Source organism: Misgurnus anguillicaudatus, chromosome 24, assembly GCF_027580225.2.
Source record: "Misgurnus anguillicaudatus chromosome 24, ASM2758022v2, whole genome shotgun sequence".
NCBI classification, from domain to species: domain Eukaryota; kingdom Metazoa; phylum Chordata; class Actinopteri; order Cypriniformes; family Cobitidae; genus Misgurnus; species Misgurnus anguillicaudatus.
In genome coordinates, this window is record NC_073360.2 from 12,537,681 (window position 1) to 12,559,684 (window position 22,004).

The 22,004-nt window shown below is 36.0% G+C and overlaps 1 protein-coding gene across 1 annotated transcript in view; it reads left to right on the forward strand.

Moving 5' to 3' along the window:
* prkd2 (protein kinase D2) overlaps nt 1–22,004 on the forward strand; it is a 55,384-nt gene that overhangs the window by 28,664 nt on the left and 4,716 nt on the right. The window contains exons 2-14 of the mRNA XM_055196013.2: nt 3,964–4,102; nt 4,788–4,919; nt 6,635–6,831; nt 7,538–7,721; nt 9,893–9,964; nt 10,095–10,245; nt 15,072–15,183; nt 16,404–16,481; nt 16,620–16,899; nt 19,046–19,098; nt 19,185–19,257; nt 19,416–19,522; nt 19,736–19,897. Of these exons, the coding sequence (XP_055051988.2) occupies nt 3,964–4,102; nt 4,788–4,919; nt 6,635–6,831; nt 7,538–7,721; nt 9,893–9,964; nt 10,095–10,245; nt 15,072–15,183; nt 16,404–16,481; nt 16,620–16,899; nt 19,046–19,098; nt 19,185–19,257; nt 19,416–19,522; nt 19,736–19,897 (1,740 nt within the window). The remainder of the gene's footprint in view (nt 1–3,963; nt 4,103–4,787; nt 4,920–6,634; nt 6,832–7,537; nt 7,722–9,892; nt 9,965–10,094; nt 10,246–15,071; nt 15,184–16,403; nt 16,482–16,619; nt 16,900–19,045; nt 19,099–19,184; nt 19,258–19,415; nt 19,523–19,735; nt 19,898–22,004) is intronic.

The window sequence follows — 22,004 nt, forward strand, 5'->3', positions numbered from 1 at the left end:
TTCCGACCTTTCGCCATCGAGTCAGTTTTGTTTTGAGTAATAAAAGCAGGGAGACAGAAAGCGTGCGCGCGCGGCTCTTCTCTCTCTGTCACGCAAACAAAACTCATCATCACTCATTAATCACATGAAAGGAGCCTAATCTTTGCACGGACAGTGCACCGCGAGACATAAGTCCGTCGCGCTGTTGTACTGGCTGCTTAATTCGCGCGATCCGCCATCATTTAGTAAAGCTGTTTGTGAAGGCATGGCTGCACACACACGAGACGGGAGCGATCTGCTTGCAGCAAGAGGCAGCGTCACGAGTTCTACAACAGCGCTTAGGTGCCCGCAGATGCGCCTGCCTATTAATCGGCCTAATTTTGCAGCAAAATCGGCCAAGGCCGATTTTTTAAAATATGCCAAAAATCGGCCAATTAATCGGCCGGCCGATAAATCGGTCGACCTCTAATTTGTACATATATTTAAGCACCACAGTTTAAAAACAAGTGATTTTAAGCCATTCAAACACAAACAACATTGCTAAATGCGTCCGCTGTTTCTGTGTCAGAGGATCACGCTAGCCGCACATTCTCATTGAGCTTGTGATTATTTTTGCCGCTTTAGTGGCCTTAAATATACATATGCTTCAAAAATCCCGTCTTTGCAAGTATCCTCATAAACACGACCATTAGGAAAAATTAGGAGAAAGTTTGACTCGAGTTACTCGTTCAGGGTTTATATTCATACATAACGTTACTGTATTAGAGCTGTGACTGTAAGCTATTGTGTGAACAGAACAGACCCTGCATTTTTCGTTTATGTGTACTGAATAATATAACATGAAAAAGTTGTATTTGTTCACATTAGTAAATGCATTATATAACATGAACAAACAATGAAAAATATAGAGAATAAGCATTAATTATTTCTTGTTTTGCTGTTTTGCCTTAATCTGAAATGCCATGCGAAGTACAGCTATATATGCCACAGGAGATTTTAATATGGAATTAATGGCAAAAAAATCTCCCCTTAAAATGCTATTGGTCTTGCCTACATAAAGTGTTAGTTAAAAGAATATAACTTGGCATGAAAAAAAATTTCAGTCAGAAGAATTTTTTTCACTTTAATCCATGTAAGCAGTTGATAGCAGTAATGCAGAAGTGCTCGATATCACGCCCGGCCGGGTCTGAGGTTTACAGTGTTTGTCAGCACGGTCACAGCTGTCGGGTTGACATGAAAGGCAATCAAGTGAATCCTCTGCATTAGATGTAAAGCTAATTACAGTAAATGGGTTCTGCGGAAGACCCCGCTGGAATCCCCCTGTAACTCACAAAACTGTTCATCCGGGTCATTTGCTGGTCTCCCCCATAATAAAGAAAAGTCACATATGAGATCTGATTAATATCTCAGTTATCACTGTATGATATTTAATGGAAATTAAAAGGAAACTTTTGGTTAAGTATACTGTGTCTCAGATATTTCTCACTAGAAAACAGTGCCGGCCTGAGCCTTTTAGGGGCCCTAAGCAGAATTTGTTTGGGGCCCCCCTCACCAATTTTTTTATTAAAAAAAATTTATAAAAAGAACAAAGTTGCACATTAAGTAAGGGCTAAAATTAGCATTAGCTACAGAAATCAAATCAAATGAATCATAATACTGTCTTTATTTTGAATTAAATATAATTATTATATTTTAGAGCTACTGAAGTGATTTTCTCTTTGTCTTGAATTGTTTGATTAACATTAATGACAAAGACTTAAGTAGGTTAATTGAGGTTACTGTCTCTTTAAGAGAAGCACAAGCCATAAACCTAAGACATAAACAAATGTTTTTATTGGATCATTTTGTTTGTATGTGCCCTGTCAAGAACAGAAAGATTGTATGCTCGCTTGCTTTCTGAAACGCGTCTCCATGTGTGCATTACTGAGTGCACTTAAACGCACGCGCGCACGCACGCACATACACACAGATGGAGGACGAATTACAAACGGCGCCGCATAAAAACGTTACGTTGTTTTTCCATGCTTTATTCCTCAAATGTATGTTAATGGACTACAGTACAGTAATGGACTACAGTTCTCTAAAGTTTGAACATCAAGTGTTCTGATCTCTGAAGGGCATAGTGAGGATCACGTCTGATTGGTGCTGGACCGGACACATTCAACTGCATGTGCGTTCAGAGAGCTGCTCACTTTAGTGCCTTTTTGCGGGTTACATTGTTTAAAATCACTTGAAATGTTTAACATTTGTAAGCCTTTGAAACACGTGAAATGATAAACTTTCCCTATTTAAATTTGCGTATTAATCCGCAAATCGCATGCGATCCGAAACTTGGGTCGATCACGGATCAACTGCGATCTGTCACACCTGCTGCAGAACTTACTGCAACATACTGTAAATAATCATGCAAACATACCTTTATCTTGCTCTCTTTTCTCCTCCTCTATCCTTTTATTCTTTCTCTTTTCGGCACCAGAGGGATACATACTTTTTTGTGACACGGCTTATCATTTATTACAGTTATGCGCACTTGCACATCGGAGCGAATTGTCAATGCACGCGAGATGTCTATATTGATGACTCAAACGCTAGAACTGCAGACACACATCAGTTGTCTGCAAATCAGATTTTTTTTGTCTTGAATTATTAATTTATTCATCTGTATTCATTCATTCATTTATATTATTTTTTAAATTATTTAATTGTAAAAAAAAACGATTGGGGGGCCCTCTGGTGGCCACGGGGCCCCAAGCAGCCGCTTAGTTCACTTATGCCTCGGGCGGCCCTGTTAGAAAAACACCCAGAAATCTTAAAAATGTCTCCATTAGAGTTTTAGAAAAGATCTCAACAATGCTGAGCTGCACATTTGCAGGTCTGCAATCAATGCAGTTTTAGATTCAAACAAATTTCTCATCAAATTTAGCCAAATCAAGATAAAATCAACATAAATTTTACAGTTTTGTAAATGCATTTAAAACAATTGTCTCATTTGTTTTTATTTTTATTTTTATTTCTCTTAAGCAATTAAAAAAATAGATGATAATTAAACACAACTAAGGACTGCATCAAATATCCTGAGCCGCAAAAAAATCCTCTGGGATAGTTTAAAATGGATAGACCGTAAAAAGTAAAAGTTGGAGCAAGCTTTCACTTTTAACAGTGTAGTTCTCCCAAAAACTGTAAATTCTATCATTTACTCTCCTTGTTAAAAAAAATAAATGCTAAAAACTCCTCCAGGGATAGTTTTAAAGGAATAGTTCATCCAAAAATTTCTGTCATCATTTACAGTACCCACTGACTTCCATAGTAGAGTAAACAATACCATTAAAGTCTGGGTATGCTTACCATCATTTATCAAAATATCTTCTTTTGTGCCCCCCCCAAAAAATGGGTTTAAAACAACAGGAGGGTGAGTAAATTATGACAAAAATGTTATTTTTGGGTGAACTATCTTTTTCACTACGCCATGTTTACATAATACATTGAACTCTTGTATTTCAAATGATCGAGAAAAATTCAGTTTATCGACCTCATAGCGCATACTTATACATCAAAATTCTTACGGCAGCTCTCGACACAGCAGAGTTTTGGCAATCGAAGCCGCTTCTCTGCAACAACAGGAAATCTTCAAAATGCAGCTGGTAGAAGCAAAGAACCAACATCCCCCCATCCAAAATGCAACACTTGCACAAATATGAGAGTAGATCCCTGGTGGCTACACCTGCAACAAACACGGCTCTCCATGCCACCATCACACTCTCTAGCAGATATGACTGTCCAATAACATGACCGCCGTCCGCAGTAGCTCATCTCTAAATTGGATTTTCCATGTTGTTCATCAGCCAAATATCTATGAATGATGTTGTGGTTGCAAATAAGCTGCTGTAATGTGGTAAAGGTGTTGAAAAGTATTTTAGATACATGATCAGGGAATGATGTGTGTTACAAATGAGTCTAATCTTGCTCTCTATCCGCTTTGTGCAGTTTCCCGAATGTGGCTTTTATGGGATATACGACAAGATCCTTCTTTTCAAGCATGACATCGGCAGCAATAACATCCTGCAGCTGGTGAAGGCGGTGTCCGACATTCAGGAAGGTGATCTGGTGGAGGTTGTTTTGTCCGGTGAGTTGTTTGGTAGTTGAGTTGCATCAGTTGTGACTATGATGAGTCATCTGTGCAGTAACTTAACACTAAAGGGGTGTTCACACAAACAGTGAATTGCAGCCTTGTTGTATTGCTTATGATGTGTGAACTTAAATTAAGCTGAATATGTTTGTGACATTGCAGTATTACAATTTATTTAAAGGAATAGTTCACCCAAAAATTTAATTACTCCATAATTTATTCACATTTAGGCTATCCTAGGTGTAGGACTTTCTTTATTCAGCCAAACACATTTGGAGTTCATTGAATATCTTGGCTCCTCATAGCCTTGTAATGCATTAAATTGTGCACTTTTTTACTATGTTGTATCTTTTACTATGAAATGAAACAATACATTTGTGTGAGAAAACAATTCATATTTGAAGTGTCTTTAGCAATTGATATATTGTGTTTAAATGTAAACCTATTTATTTGAGATTTAGTATACACACAAAATGGTGTCATGCTGGTTCCAAGTTAATAAATTGTGGGGTAATTTAACTTTAGGGTGAACTATTCTTTTAACAATACTGGATGCTAAATCAATCCTAAAGGAATTGTCATGGATGCCCCTACAATTTTTCTCACTTCTTGTGCCATTTGCAATTGAGCTATTAATATTATTTACTCTTATTTGCTATCTCTATCTCTCTCTGTGTTGCAGCTGCTGCCACATTTGAAGATTTTCAGATACGGCCGCATGCTTTAAACGTGCACTCCTACCGAGCACCGGCCTTCTGTGATCACTGCGGCGAGATGCTTTTCGGACTGGTGCGTCAGGGACTCAAATGTGACGGTGAGGACTGGAGTCTGTCCCTCTAATCCTTGTCTGTCTATTATCTGGGTTTTTACTCAAAATACTTGTTATACTATATGTCATATCATATTTTAATTGTTTCGTAGCCAAAGTCTATTTGTTTCCTATGACTGTTTTCTATAAACAGATTAATAATCTAAAGAAAAAAAAACACAACTGTGTTTTGTGCAGTGTTGCCAGATCTTGCAAAATCGATTTAGACAACTTTTTTAAATAAGTTAAGTTTTTTCATAAACACTTAATTCAAGAAAAAGTTTCTTATTCCATTGGTATTTTTTCTGTTGCTTGTTTTAAGCCCTAATTTACTTAGTTTATATTATTTGTTTAAAAACTAGACTTATTTTCCTAGGTCATTTTGCATGAAGAAAATACATTTTCATCAAGAAAATTCTTAATTTAAGATTTTTTTTTTTTTTACTGAAAACAACACAAAAAAACTAAGTAAGAAAGTCATTTTTTGCAATGTATGCACTGCAAAAAATGCATTTCAAAAAATTATTTTCAAGAAAAAAATTTCTTAGTATTTTTGTCTTGTTTTTATGAAAAATTTCTAAAAGTTCTTAAATTAAGATGCTTTTTTTAGATGAGCAAAATGACCCAAGAAAATAAGTCTAGTTTTTAGACCAAAATATCACATTTAAGTGATTTTGTGCATAAAACAAGCAAAAAAAAATCTGCCAATGGAATAAGATTTAAAAAAAGTTTACTTTTTTCATAAACACTTAATTCAATTGGTAATTTTTGCTTGTTTTAAGCCTTAATTTACTTTAAATTTGTTTAAAAACTAGACTTATCTTCTTAGGTCATTCTGCATGAAGAAAATACATTTTCATCAAGAAAATACATCTTAATTTAAGTGTATGCACTGCAAAAAACAGTTAAAATATCTAAAAATATATTTTTAGTTAAAATATCTAAAAATTCTTAAATTAAGATGCTTTTTTAGATGAGCAAAACAACCCAAAATATCAAATTGAAGTGATTTTGTGCAAAAAAATTAATAATTCTGCCAATGGGGTAAGCAATTTTTTTTGCATTTTTATTGAATTTAGTGTTTAAGAAAAATGTTTAATGTTTGATTTTTTACTTACCCCATTGGCAGATTTTTTGCTTGTTTTATGCACAAAATCACTTTAATTTGATATTTTTGGTCTAACAACTAGACTTATTTTCTTGGGTCATTTTGCTCATCACGAAAAAGCATCTTAATTTAAGAATTTTTAGATATTTTTGAATGAAAACAAGACAAAAATACCAAGAACATTTTTTCTTAAAAAATATTTTTTTTACTGTGTGGGACGTGTATGGATTTTATTCCCCTGTTATGATAAATTGTTGCATAACCCATGACCAAATTATATAATAATACAAGAAATAAAGTATTTTCAGTTGTATGCATAAATTATCATCTAAATCAATATATAGCTCTCTCTAACTTGGGATTAATGTGGGTAGCAAAGAAAACAAGGCAGAAATACTGAAGACACATGTACACTGTTGCATAAACAGAAGGTGTGGACATTTTAACAACTGCTGCTATATTTATATTGTAACCCCCCCAAAAAAAATCTTGTAACAGCCCATATTTTACCAACATGAAAAACCTGAAGGAAGTGGACCTGGCAACATTGATGATGAAAAGCTTGGGTATAAAGATACATTTCTTCCCTTTCTTTCACTGTCTCCCCCTGCAGGCTGTGGGCTGAATTACCACAAACGCTGTGCCTATAGTATTCCCAACAACTGCAGTGGCGTAAGGAAACGTCGCCTGTCCACCACATCCCTCACCAGCAGTCAATCTCTACGCCTGTCCACCACAGAGTCCCTCAGTAGCCTCAACAGCAGTGTGACCTCAGAGGAAGTCAGCCTCGTCCGATCACACACACACATGGTACACGGCATGCTTATTTACTCTGAAGTATTTATCTATGACATTTAACTCCAAAACTGAATACAGCATGCATTTATAAAAACAACAAGTTGGATTGACCTAACATCTTTCATAATACTTGACTTACAGACTTTTTTCTTTAAGTTGGAAATTTGGGCAGAGCACTTTTTGGCATTTGGTTTGGTTCATCACCCTTTGAAAATGCCAGCTGAGCAATTAACGATGATTTGCCACTTGTGAGGGGAAAGAAGCATTTTCATTCAAGATAACATTTCATTGAAGAAAGATTTGTGTAGTGCATGATGAGGCAATAAAATTTTAACCTTCTGGTCTGTTTAATATTTAAGGGTGCAACAGCAGATAGGTTAAATCAGTGGTTCCCAAACTGGGGGGTGCAAGATGGTGTCAGGGGACCCCCGGTTATGTCATTTTATAAATATACTTTATCATATATTCTGTGTAATTAAACTTCAGAAAAATATAGTTACCAATAGCACTACATTGTATCATTAAATATGTTTTTTTAACAAAGGGGGCGCCCTCTGAAAAGTTAAGGCTTAAACGAATTGGCATGGCTTATAAGGCACAGTGCTTTAAATTTGATATCATGCAGAGCCGTTCACAACCTATTTAACTTAACCTAATATATTTCTGAGTAAAACAAATTATAGAAAATTGACTTAAATGTATCTTACTTTGTCTTCAGCCCCGCACTCCCAGCGATGCCAGGCGCTGTTACACTGGACGTCCCGTCCATCTGGACAAGATCCTGATGACTAAAGTGAAGGTCCCGCACACATTCGCCATTCACTCGTATACACGGCCCACCGTCTGCCAGTACTGCAAGAGACTGTTGAGGGGTCTGTTTCGCCAGGGGCTACAGTGCAAAGGTCTGTTTATTTTGAGCGCCCAAATCATCTTGAGTTGACCTTTGAATTTGGTTGTACACTCTTAAAATGTAAGGGTACTTAAAAGGTTCTTCACAGCCATGCCATAGAAGAAACATTCTTGGTTTCTGAATGAACCATTCAGTTAAAGGTTCTTTAAATATCATTTCTGTCTTATCTTTTATAATCTGAAGAGGTTCTTCAGATGTTAAAGGATCTTTATGGAACCATTTAGCAAAAAATGGTTCTTACATGGCATCATGAAGCACCATTATTATTAAGAGTGTATTAAGAGTTGGTTAGATTGTAATTTATGGGTTAATGTAAATGTATCATTTAGATGCAAAATAATTATAAAAAGCACATCAAGTCCCTTTCTCATAACTAAATTTTGCAACTACTTGGGCAACTACTGTTGTCTTCATTGTAAACACTATGGGGGGGGGGGGGGGTTCCCAGTTTATCCAGGCTAAAATGCATGTTTGAGCTACCTAATTTAAAAACATCTTGCACTGACATATCTTGAAATATATCAGTGCCATTGTTTCGTCTCCAGATGCGCACCATTTGTTTATTTTTTGAAAGGTATGTTTGTATAAACTACTTAAATGTCTTAATATAACCAAGGCCTAATCCTGGATTAATCTAAACCCTGTCCGGGAAATTGCCCCATATGTATTGTTTTATATTTTAACACATTTATTTATATAAAAAAAAAGAATAAAGCACCACCCCTAAACCCCAGATTGAAGCAGATCATACAAATATAAAAATGAAGTTGTACACCGCAAATAAATATTTTTAAGAAAAAAAATTCTTAGTATGTTTGTCTTGTTTTCAGTAAAAATATCTAAAATTTCTTAAATTAAGATGCTTTTTCTTGATGAGCAAAACGACCCAAGAAAATAAGTCTAGTTTTTAGACAAAAAATATCAAATTTAAGTGATTTTGTGCTTTGTGATTTTGTGCTGGGGTAAGCAAATTTTTCTAGAATTTTTCTTGAATTTAGTATTTAAGAAAAAAAAATGTATTACCCCATTGGCAGATTTTTTTGCTTGTTTTATGCACAAAATCATTTAAATTTCATATTTTTGGTCTAAAAACTATTTTCTTTATTTCTTGGGTCGTTTTGCTCATCAAGAAAAAGCATCTTAATTTGGGAATTTTTGGATATTTTTGCTGAAAACGAGACAAAAATACTAGGAACTTTTTTTTCGAAAATCATTTTTTGCAGTGTACAACTCATATACAAATTAGGGACCTCCTAAAGGTGTTAGTACAGGGCTATAACCCCAATAGACACTGAGGGGGACAAGCCCCCCCCAAGAAACGGCTTTATTTGATGTTGTTACTATACATGCATAGTCCTGAATGTTTTGTCCTCTCAAAAATTTCAAGGTGTGGTTACAGCCTTGTTATGTTTTTGGTGTATTAAATACTACTGGAAAAACCATGGTTTTACTACAGTAACTATTGTTTAACCAGATTTTTGTAGCAATGTCATGGCTATTTTGTGGTAGCCATAGTTTAAAGGTGCAGTCTTTAAATTTTAGTGGCATCTAGTGGTGAGGTTGCGAATTGCAACAATTGGCTCAGTCAACTGCTCACCCATCACTTTAAAAAGCAAAGAGAAGCTATGGTAGCCACCACCAGACAAACATGTCATCTTCGGAGGTAGCTTCATAAAAAAGTTTGTCCATTAAGGGCTTCTGTAGAAACATGGCACCACAAAATGGCGACTTCCATGTAAGGGGACCCTCTGTGTATGTAGATAAAAATGTTTCATTCTAAGGTAATAAAAACATAACGGTTCACCATTAAAGGTCTTTATACACCCCTGATAATATAGTTTTGTATTTTATTTTGCATTTCTGTCAAAAGATCCTTCAAAAAACACTACACCTTTAACTATAGTAAAAAAAAAAAATATATATATATATATATATATATATATATATATATATATATATATATATATATATATATATATATATATATATATATATATATATTCTTTTTATCCAAAGTGTCCAAATATCACTGTCTCTAAAACACTAACACACACACACACACACACACACACACACACACACACACACACACACACATTGAACTTGTTTGTGTTGGACTTTCATGTTTAATAGTAAGTAAATTTTTTTCCCAATATTTTTCAGACTGTAAGTTCAACTGTCACAAGCGATGTGCGTACAAGGTCCCAAACGACTGTTTAGGCGAGACTCTTGAAGGTAATTTGAGTGTGATAGCAGCAGTGTTGACTGACTTAACACATTTGAAATATTTGTACAGACCCATCTCTGCATCTCAACATGTCATTATTGCTGCATTTCTTCATCTGTTTTCTTCTATATCTTGAAGACATGTTGAGTCCGAGCACAGATGCTGAGGTGCCGATGGACTACAGTAATGACGATAAATCTTCTATGATGGATGATTCAGATGAAGCTTGCAGTATCCCTGGCTCCTTCTCCCCAGACAGCAGCCAGGATGGAGCCGGTGGAGACCAAAGGTTTGTTAAGCACATTTTTAAAGTTTTACCATTTAACCACAACAAAATTGTCAACTCATTCACACTCTTAAAAAGGTGCTACTAAAGGTTATTCACAGTGATGTTAGAAGTACCTGTTTTGGTTCCCCAAAGGACCATTCAGTTAAAGGTTCCTAAACGAAATGATGTTATTTCTTACCATTTTATAGTCTAAACAACCTTTTTTCACTACAAAGAATATTATGTGAAACAGAAATGTGTCTTGAATGTTTAAGGGGTGGTTCAATGGTATTTCATGCATTCTGACTTATTAACACAGTTATAGAGTTGTTTCCTCATGCTAAACGTAGGCAAAGTGTCAAAAAAATCAGTTGGGCGTGTTACAGAGTATTTCTGTGCCAAATGCACTTCGCCAGGGTTCGTACAGGTTTCGGAAAGTTTTTTTCGATTACGGGTCCAGCTGACGTTTCAGGGGTTTTCTATACGTATCCAGGGCCGCATTAACCATAGGGCTAGGCGGGGCTAAAGCCCCGGGGCCCGAACAAGTAGGGGGCCCGTGATTGGCTGTGAAGCAGATTGACTGCTACTAGACATCTGATTGCCAAAGCCTTACCACGCCCCCTACAAATTAGGTTTTTGCCGCCAGCCGCAGCACGCGCTTTTGAAGAAGCGCTGAGAGCGGAGAAGCGCCCGACGTCATTCGCGTCGGGCGCATTGTCCAATCGAATGAGGGGAGAGGCAAGCCTTACGTTGTGGGAAGGGAAGTTTACAAGGGCTTTGAAGAACCGGACTCCACTCGCTCAATTTCTCCTGCGTCTTTGTGCACCTCTCACCCTCAAACAAGGTCAGAGCAAGCGTCCTATTTTTAAAGTTTCTGCTAATATGACAGTTAACAGTAAAAGAGCGCTCACGCGTCAATATTTGATTGACAAGACAGCTTACTCGGTGGTTGCTTAGCAAGCGCCGCACTGTATAGGCTGTATAGTCGCAAAACGTAGAACAACATTTGGTCAGACATCACTTTAAAATGGCATAAAATGGTGGAATGCTTTACCATCAGAAATTAAAACACTGAAAGGACTCAAGGTTTTTAATACACATTTAAAGCAATGGCTAAAACTGAAACAACTTTGTGAACGCTGATTATACAGGCTACAACTTAATGTATAAATTTGTTTAGATTCTGTGTTATAGTGACTACTACATCTATTTAAGCCCACATCTTATTTGATGTATTTGATGTATTTATTGTATATATTTTAATAGCTATAAATTTGTGCTTCAATACTCTGTAATCTCTGTTTTAACCTTACAAGCCTAACCAGGGACAGGGGTTGCAAATTAGTCTTGGCTTTAAACCTGTATGCATGGAATCTACTTTGTATTTTTTATAAAGCAATGTTTTATCCATTTGTCCCTGTCAAATAAACATTAAATAAATATAAATAAATCAAACATCAGAAATAAAGTAATTTACTGCCATTGACTGAATCACTTTTGTAAAATAAATAAGAATGAATGTTGAATTTATAGTGAAAGATAGGTACTGTATATTTGATTACTTTACACAATATAATATTATTCAGTGCTTTAAGTTTTTCAAGTAGGTCGATTTCTTGTGTGCCTTTGTTCTATTGTTATTAATTGTAACTCTTGTCATCAGTAAGCTTGAGATTATTTTCTTAAGTGACTATTATTTTTTTGTGATATGGAAATTGGTCAAAAGAATTCTGAAATGTTAGTGGCATTAAATTTCCATATGATAAAATTCTTATTAAAAGTAATATAACTTGACTGTGAAGTATATCATTATTGTTAGATAAAATGACTCGTATAATGATAAAACATTTAGCTCATCGCCCACCCCTATATTCGCTATTAGCAAGTCATGTTTACAGGTTAGTGTTAATCTAAAAGCTTATAACGTGCAACTGATATTCTGAATTATTCTAGAGTATATTTATGAAAAACAACTTAAGCATTGTTTTAGAAAAATGTGTTCTCTCTGTATTTGGTGACCTAAAGTGGTGTTGGGGGGGGGGCTGCAGTAATTCAGAGCCCCGGGGCCCAGTGAGCTCTTAATGCGGCCCTGTACGTATCACTTCTTTATATGGGCACTTCCCCCGGAAAACCCCGCCCACCTGTCAATCAGCGGGAGACGCTAGAACTTGCAAACATCTTATCACGCGACAAACTTTGTTTAATTTCAAAACTCAACAATCTCATGAAAGAATAAGTGTTTTTTTGGATGTAAGGAGAAGAAAGTCAGCATTATGGAAACAATGGATATAGTTTATTATCCCGGGTAGCAGCGGAGTTTTGCGTGTGTTTGATTAACGCTGGATTTCATTGAAAAGTCCCAACCGGGTCATGAGTTGCATGCGTTAAGTAAGACTTCTGTCTTATGTTGGAAATATGCGCGTGCATATTATATAAATGACACAAACATGTAGTGAATTATAAGTTAAACAGTGTTGTATAGTGTTGTATGACTCGTACTCGCTCCTCCCGCGGTAGTAACTCCTTCTTCTTCATTTTTTTGTACGTTATCGAAAAAACTTTATCGTACGTAAGCTAATCTTTCTTTTATAAATCTGATTAAACTAAAGACTCTTTGGAGATATAAAGGATGTAATACTACTCTATAGGTACTCCAGATTAACATCAGAAATGCAAAAAACAGCGTGTGTTATGTGAGCTTTAAAGGTTCATTATGAAACACAAAAATGGTTCTTGTTTGGCATTGTATTGCACCTTTAGTGGATTCTTTTGTAAACAATTATAAGTAAGAATGGTTTTATACACTTTTTAACAATAAAGGTGCCAAAACGTTTCACATTGATTAAGGAACATTTAATGACAAGAACCAATTGGAATTTAAAGAATCAATTTTGGCTCTCTAATAAACCTCAGTCAAAGTTTCTTCAAAAAATAATTTCGTTCTCACCTTTTCATAGTTTGTTCAATCTTTTTTGACTACAACAAATAAATAACCTTTGGTTTAACAGAAAGGTTATGTGGATGCTAAAGGTTTTTTATGGTAACATTTAATGTTTTTTATTTTTAAAGGGGTCATTTGATGCGATTTTATGTTTTCCTTTGTCTTTGGTCTATTAACTCATTCCCCGCCAGCCTTTTTTCAAAAAGTTGCCCACCAGCATTTTTTGTTATTTTCACAAAAGTTTCACAAAATGCCTTCCAGGAAAATGTTCTTCTAAAAATATATAAACATAAAAATATATCAAACGTAACAACAGATCCTCTGCTTTCAAGCAAACAATAAACAAACAAACAAAACAGGAAAAAAACTTTCACCCTATTTATATTTTTTCTCTGCTTATATCTCTTAGCAAAAAGCTGAAATAATTAATTTTTTGTGAAGGATTTTTTTGGAGGATTCTTTATTAGAGATCAGATTCAGGATGAAGATCAAAACATACACGATTTTAAAATTAATACATTATTTTTGCTTCAGTATTTTTTTCAGTATTACAGATAACCATAAGAAACACATTTTTTTCATGCAAATATTTTTTCTTAATTAGTGAGATAACTCAGCAATGGCGTGTAAAGAGTTAAAAGCTGTATGTGCATATAGAAGATCTGTCAAGTCTCAAACCCAAAGAGATATTCATTCTAAAAGCGAAGGCTCATCCACGCCTTTATAAAATGGCTCATTCAAACACGCCCCCACATATCTACATCATTGTGTGGAAAGATTTGCTCAACAATTCCCAAATGTATAAGGAATAAAAGAAGGCGTAACTTTTATTCTCGCTGTATCGATTTTATCGTTGCCTGTGCTTTGGGAGCTGATCTTCCAAATATGTTAAGGGGCGAAACATCTTCATCACAAGCTTGAGGTAGTCGGCCAATCACAACGCACTGAATAGCCGGCCAATCGGAGCACACCAAGCTTTTTCCTAAAACGTGCTTTGTAAAAATGTATGAAATTCAGAAAGGCGGGGCATAAAGTAGCAACAATAATGTATGTTATTTGGAAAATAATGTGTTTATTTTGCGTAGACACATAGTATTACACAAAATGCACAAAATAATGTTCTTTTTAGCAATATAACCCCTTTAAGAGTGTACCTAACGTATACTGAAATTCACTTAATGTTTCATGAATAAGGTGCAGTTTTCAGTATTTATGTTTTTATCCCTAAAGATCTTTGCACACTAAAATCCAATTTTATTTTCATATCTGAATCCTTTTTTTTGTATTTGTCAACCTATAAATGTCTGATGCACGCTGAGTCTGATGCGCATTAATTAATCCGTTGTGAAAAAAAATTACAAAGCAATACAAGTGTAGTCTTTATAATGTTAGCACTTTTCACTACAAATGGATGAATGAGCAACAAGCTTGGTTAACTTTAGCACAATACTGTATAATCTTTCATTCACCCTTGTCTTGAAATGAGTACCTGCCATTCTGTTTTCCAAGCTGTTCCGCAATCATCTGTCTTTATATTCCGTCTCTTTGTATTCCGCCCTTTGTTCTGCGAGACAAAGTGAACCAACTATAGTCAGACGCTATCCTGGATTTTAGCGTTTGCTTGTACGATGGCTCTGAATTGTCAAAACACCTCTCAAAATAATTGCTATGTAAAAAAAAAGAAATTGAATTCAATCCAAAAAATGTTATTAAGGATGAAAGTTTTGATGGCAGTTTGAAACGTGATTGGCACAACGCGAGGTCGTATTTATTTTTTAATGTGTGAAAATATCAGAATTTCAGACTCCTTTTTAAAACTGCTTGTATGTAAGTTAACCCTTTGTGTCTATTACACATCTGAATCCAGATATTCATATACAGACTGTATGCTGTCATATTTTCCCAGTGCTAATATTCCTCTGATGAGAGTTGTGCAGTCAATCAGACAGACCACACGTCGCTCGAGCACGGCCATCAAAGAGGGCTGGATGGTGCACTACAGCAACAAGGACACATTGGTAAATACTTTGAACCTTTTATATAGTACACAGTGTTTTTAAGTCCCTGGCATACTCGCAGCATGGCTCTTATTTGTTTTAAAAAGAGTGCCAAGCAAATTCATTTGAAAGTTTAAAGGAAAACACCACCATTTTTTCAATTTTTACTATGTTACCTCAACTTAGATAAATGGATACCTACCTATCTTTTTTTAATGTGTGCACTTTTAATCTTTGTGAGACGCTTTGTGAATGTGATGGCATGTAGCCTAGCCCCATTCATTCCTATGGATTTTAGTTTGTGCCACCATACTTACTCGTGTAAATACTCATGTAATAGCCCTTAAATAAGGAAAACATGGAAGTGTTTGGTGACCTATAAATTCATCCCCGTTTGGATCCTTAGGAATGAATGGGGCTAGGCTAAACGCTAACACATTTATGAGGCGCTGTACAAAGTGCACGGATTGAATAAAGATAAGTATGTATTAATTCATCTAAGTTGAGGTATAAAATAATTGTGGTGTTTTCCTTTAAATATGTGATGATATGAGAAGATAAAATGTTTGTGTAAAAGTGGGTGGAGCTACAGACCACACCCAGCTCTTACATCATCAGTTAGACAGTGTTTAACAAAGTGTGCCTTTCCTGTAAGTTGCTGGTAAACTTTTTAAAACCGCTGAAACATACTGTCCTGAAATGACGTCACGTCCATTCATTTGTCGCTTTCAGTACAAGTATATCGGGGTTTTTACTCTGTACAACGTCCTGTTTAGCTTGAAACATCACTATTGATATATCTTTCTTTGCTTTGTATCAGTCTGCCCTATAATATTACCAAATCTTCAGCTTTTAAATCACAGTCTATTCTGCTGTGCCTGTCCCCTACCGGGCGACTATTAGACTGGACATTGATTCGTGTGAATCAATGGCACTAAATGTCGCGGTGCTTCTAGATGTATTTTGACAAAGAATAGAAAAATAGTCCGAGGCATTTTCTCAGCATTGATCTATTGACCTGCTTTTCACCTCCTGTTACGCTTCGGAATTTCTACGTAACGTCTGAGTCTGTAGTCTTCTTTCTTCTAACTTTCCTCTTGGTTTTTCTCTTGTCTCGTCTCATCTTTTCTCCTCTACAGCTTTGTTTAATCTTTAATTTTCTTCCTGTCTGCTGGGGTGACGCATCAACCCCTTGTTGACCTACTGTTTGATCTCTGACCTCTCACCTCACCCTCCAACAGAGGAAGAGACACTACTGGCGACTGGACTGCAAATGCATTATCCTATTTCAGAACGATACCACCAACAAATACTACAAGGTATAAATACTCTAAATCACATACAATACATATTATTGCATGTCCTTGCACCCTTATGTAGAGAAATGAGTTCACCAAAAATGTACCTCCCTTAAACCTAATGCATTGCCTGAATTTGCTCCATTTCCTCCTTCACAGGAGATCCCTCTGTCAGAAATTCTGGAGGTACGCCCGGCGGGTGATTTCTCGCTCATGCCTGTTAGCACGAGTCCCCACTGCTTTGAGATTATGACGAGCAACATGATCTACTTCGTCGGGGAGGACCCCAACCTTCCGCACTTTGCCGCGCCCAGCTCCATTGCGCCCAATAGCGGAGTGGGCCGGGAATTCGCCAAATGCTGGGAGACTGCTATTCGTCAAGCGCTTATGCCGGTCATCTTTCAAGACAACCCGCCGGCAGAAGGACACATCCCTCATCGTAAGTCGGACCAAAGCTTTGTTTGGAAGAGCTTATAATTATACTTCATTATAAATTAGGCATAATGTGACCCTGTCTGTCAAATCCAGCATATTGTCTCATAATCAAGTTATTAGGTTCTTAGAGATTAGTCAGTATTAAAGGAAAACATCACCGTTTTTAATATTTTACTATGTTCTTACCTCAACTTAGATGAATTAATACAGTACTTATCTTTTTTCAATGCGTGCACTTAATCTTTGTACAGCGCATCGTGAATGTGTTAGCATTTAGCTTAGCACCATTCATTCCTTAGGATCCAAACAGGGATGAATTTAGAAGCCACCAAACACTTCCATGTTTTCCCTATTTAAAGACTATTACATGAGTAGTTACATGAGTAAGTATGGTGGCACAAAACAAAATGTGGCGATTTTTTAAGTGAATAAAAAATGAGAACTATATTGTATGGCGGAAGAGCAGTAACATCATCACTCCCCTTCACTGAGTTTGAGCGAGATGGGGGAGTTCACATAAGTGTTGATGTTACTGCGCCCAAGGTCGAAGTGCTGCAAACTAAAGCCCGATTTATAGTCGTGCGTAAGCTCTACGCCGTAGGTTATCCGTAGCCTGTGCGTAGCCTGACGTGCACCTCGCTAAATTTCTAACAGCGCGTCAGTTCTACGCGGACCGCAAGCACTGTGATTGGTCCTCCAGAACCCCTCCCGTCAGGTAAAAAAACTGCATCATAGGTATTTCCGTTTGGGACGGTGAAAACATAGATGAGCTAAGTTGAGGAGTGATTTAACTCAAACAAGCTTCTTCTTCTTTGACGGTCGCGCTGCTACTGTGGTTACACGCGTGGTTACTGCCTACCAGCGGTCTGCGTGTGTTTTTGCACATCGACACGGACGACGATGCAAAAGTATAAATGAAAACCGACGCGGAACCTACGCCGTCACGGCTACGCCTTATGACCTACGCACAACTATAACGAGCCCTTAAGTGCTCTTCCGCCATACAATATAGTTCTCATTTTTTATCTTCTAAATTCATCCCTGTTTGGATCCTAAGGAATGAATGGGTCTAGGCTAAATGCTAACACATTCCCAACATGCTATACAAAGATTAAGTGCACACATTGAAAACACATTGAAAACTGATGAAACCGGTGTGTAATTTGTCTAATTTAAGGTAAGAACATAGTAAAATATAAAAAAAACTTGGTGTTTCCCTTTAAAGATATCCAGGTTATATTTTCACCATAGAGCTGCCAAATGATTAATCATGATTAATCGTATAGAAAATAAAAGTTTATGTTAATATATTATATATTTTAATATTACACACATAAACATAAATACATTTGAGAAAATATTTTTTATATATAAATATAATATAATATATATATATATATATATATATATATATATATATATATATATATATATATATATATATACATGTAAATGTTTCCAAAATATATACATGAATGTTTGTGTATTTATATATACATAATAATTACACACAGTACACGCCTATACTGTGTATTATGCAAACACAAACTTTTATTTTGTATGCGATTAATCGGTTAACACCCCAAATTTTTACAGATTGTTCAGATTTTATGTAGAAAACAGTAAATCACAAAAAAAGACTTTAGTTGGGTTTTCACATAGGTTATCAGAAATTATGCAAATACTTTGCATATCCTCAATAAACATATAATTGTGGATGGTGAATTTTTCCCAACATGTAAACTCTGGGACGATACTCATTGAAAAGGTCCTAATCTGTGCCATTAACCTTTGAGGTACTAATATGCAATGTTCAGGTACAAAGGTGTACTTTTTGAAAGGATACTGCTCCAGTGACATATTGTGTGTAATGGCAAACATGGATGACTTAAGTCTTAGTATACAAAGTATACAGCTACATCCCACAATGCAGTGTGATTGAACATTCAAAACCTCCACATATCAATAATGCACATGACAAGAATAAATGCAGACATTTTAAACACAAATTGTGAAATAATATTTTTGAAAATAGCGTTTGTGCGTACAAAACCTACACAAATGCTTTAGATTGTCTGTGTAATGTGAGCATAACATGGAGATGATTAAATGAGGCTAATGTGGTTTATATCGATCTGTTCGATTCTCAGGCCAAGCGTCAGTCAACATCTCTGTGTCTAACAGCCAGATTCAGGAGAATGTGGTAAGTGGCCCAATTTGACCTTTAAAACTGAATGGCATCAATCAGTGTGATGATAATGATTATGATGGTGATGATGTGCACAACAGGATATTGGAATGGTCTACCAGATCTTTGCTGATGAGGTTCTGGGTTCTGGACAGTTTGGTGTGGTGTATGGAGGTTTGTTTATTTCAAAATAATTGAAGACTAATTTTGACATTTTGTAAAGACACGTGTGTGCTTTGCTATTACGGCAAAATAAAATATTGACAACTATACAACGATGTAAATATGCTGCAACAAACACAGATTACTATAATATCCTAACCTCACCTCAGGGAAACACAGGAAAAGTGGGCGGGACGTCGCTGTGAAGGTGATTGACAAGCTGCGATTCCCGACCAAGCAGGAGAGCCAGCTGAGGAATGAAGTGGCCATACTGCAGGTAACCAGCAGGGGGCGATGAAGAATCAATGTTGAATTGAACCTGTGTCCAGCTGTTGATGTTGTTGGACAGAATTATAATGAACTCATTCATCACAATTGAACATGTTGTGTGTGGACACCTAATATAAGCTCATGAATGCAAACAGGTGACAATGTGGTGACTCATTAGGCTCCATCACCGCTTTTCTTTTTTTCTCCCCTATGCCATCAGAGCCTGAGACACTTGGGTATAGTAAATCTAGAGTGCATGTTTGAGACGCCCGAGAAGGTGTTTGTGGTAATGGAGAAACTTCATGGCGACATGCTGGAGATGATCCTGTCTAGCGAGAAAGGTCGACTTCCTGAGAGACTCACAAAATTCCTTATCACACAGGTTTGTGCTAAAAATGTATTCTTGTAGTTCGTGTAACAGAGCATTGCATTAACAGCACAAAGGCCATGGGTTCGATCCCAGGGATCAAACATATTAATAATAAAATGTATAGCTTGAATGCATAATGAAAGTTTCTGTCAAATGCATAAATGTAAATATGAGGATGGGTGTAGCGAGGTCCAACATTCTCAGACACACTTGTGACTGTGTCTGTTTTGGATATTTTTTAAAGATATTTTTTATTACAATATAAAATATTGATAATTTAAATAGGAAAATACATCTATTTTGCATTTTAAGTAGATTTTACTATTGCTTTGACAGTACATCATACAGAATGTGCTTCAATGGAACTAAGGAAATCGACTATTTGGACAATGAAATTGTCATCATAATTTCCATAAATTTGCTTGATTTTGCATTTGATTTATGAATTAGAAATAATGAAGGTGCACTTGGTCATTTTCTACTATGGACTTTCGAACCCCACTATATACTTCTACACTATAGTCATCACGGGCCCACTTAGATCCGATAACCCGAGGTCCGACCCAAGCGGGTTCGGGTCTAAAAGTTTCACGTGTGCCTCGGACACGACTCGGGTATAATACTAGCGGCCTTGGGTAATTTAAAATCAATATGTTTTTGCCGAACGGACCCGAGAAGACCCAAACTATTTCGCATGTGTGCATCGAGTCCTTTTCCAACCCCTCCTCTGTTTGCCAAGAGCGCCAGCGACATCCGGTGGCAGGTTAATTTTCGTTGAGTCAGACCTGTCAATCAATTTTGAAAGCACATTTTAGCAGTTACCTTCAGATAGCAAAGGAAAATAAATAAAGCAGTGGACGAAATTTGATGCGTGGCCACCGGGGTTTCTTTATGTTTGACTGGTGCGTGAGGGGCTGCAGACTGGTCGGGTTAAAAAAATTTGCCTCTGGGTTGGGTCGGACTCGGGTTTAAAGCCGCCTTTCCATTGTACACGACATTCGGACACGACTGTCAGAGTTCGCCCCCTAGTGGCAGTCGTAATGAAGTTTTGTAAATTCGTGCCAACATGGGACAGAATCTCATTCCAGCACAAGAGCCTTCATTCTAATATTCACCATAGTGGAATAAATAAATGAATGAAACAATAAACAGCTATGCATGTATGACAAAGAGTGCCTATATATTTTTTGGAGATTACATATGGAGACAAGATTAAAATAATAAAGTGTATATATAATAAATAATAACAAACACATTTATTTTGTATGCGATTAATCGCAATTAATCTTTTGACAGCCCTAATATATAGATTAATTGCGATTAATCGCATACAAAATAAATTTGTTTTGCATAATTTATGTGTGTGCACGGTCGGTAATTATTTTAAATATATAAATACACACACAGATTAATGTTTGTATTTAAGAAACATTTACATATATATTTATATATATTTTGATATGTTTTATATTATAAATATAAATAAAAATTATACCTAGTAAAATATTTTCTATTCATATATGTATGTGTGTATTTATATATACATAATATATATACATATATTACACACACATATATGTTGTATATTTTTTATATATTTTGATATATATATATATATATAAATATATATATGTATATATATATTAATGTATATATATATATAAATGTATTACTTATATATTACTTATATTACTCGTATATCAGTAATTAATTTTTTTAAGGATTTAAGGGTTTCTGATAAAGTTAAACAAAAAAAGGATGAATAATTTTCACATTGCACAATGTTTGATTGAAATACACTGAAATACATCATTCCAGTTGGCATATGGCATGCAGTGTAGTTGGACAAGTGACATTTTTTTACGGATCCAATGCTCAAAACAGATCTGAAAAAGACGCATCCGCAGATGGTCGACACCTCACGCAGCCCCTTTGCCACTCTCCATAAGGAATGAATGATTTCCGGTTTATCGACCATCGTTTGTCGTGTAAAGTGGAAAGGCAGCTTAATTTTCTTGGGTTTTTCTTGGGTCAGGTTTATCTTTAAAAAAAAAATTATTTATGCTTGTCGGGTTCGGGTAAAAGTGATTCAGGTCATTTCGGATCGGGTACATTTCTT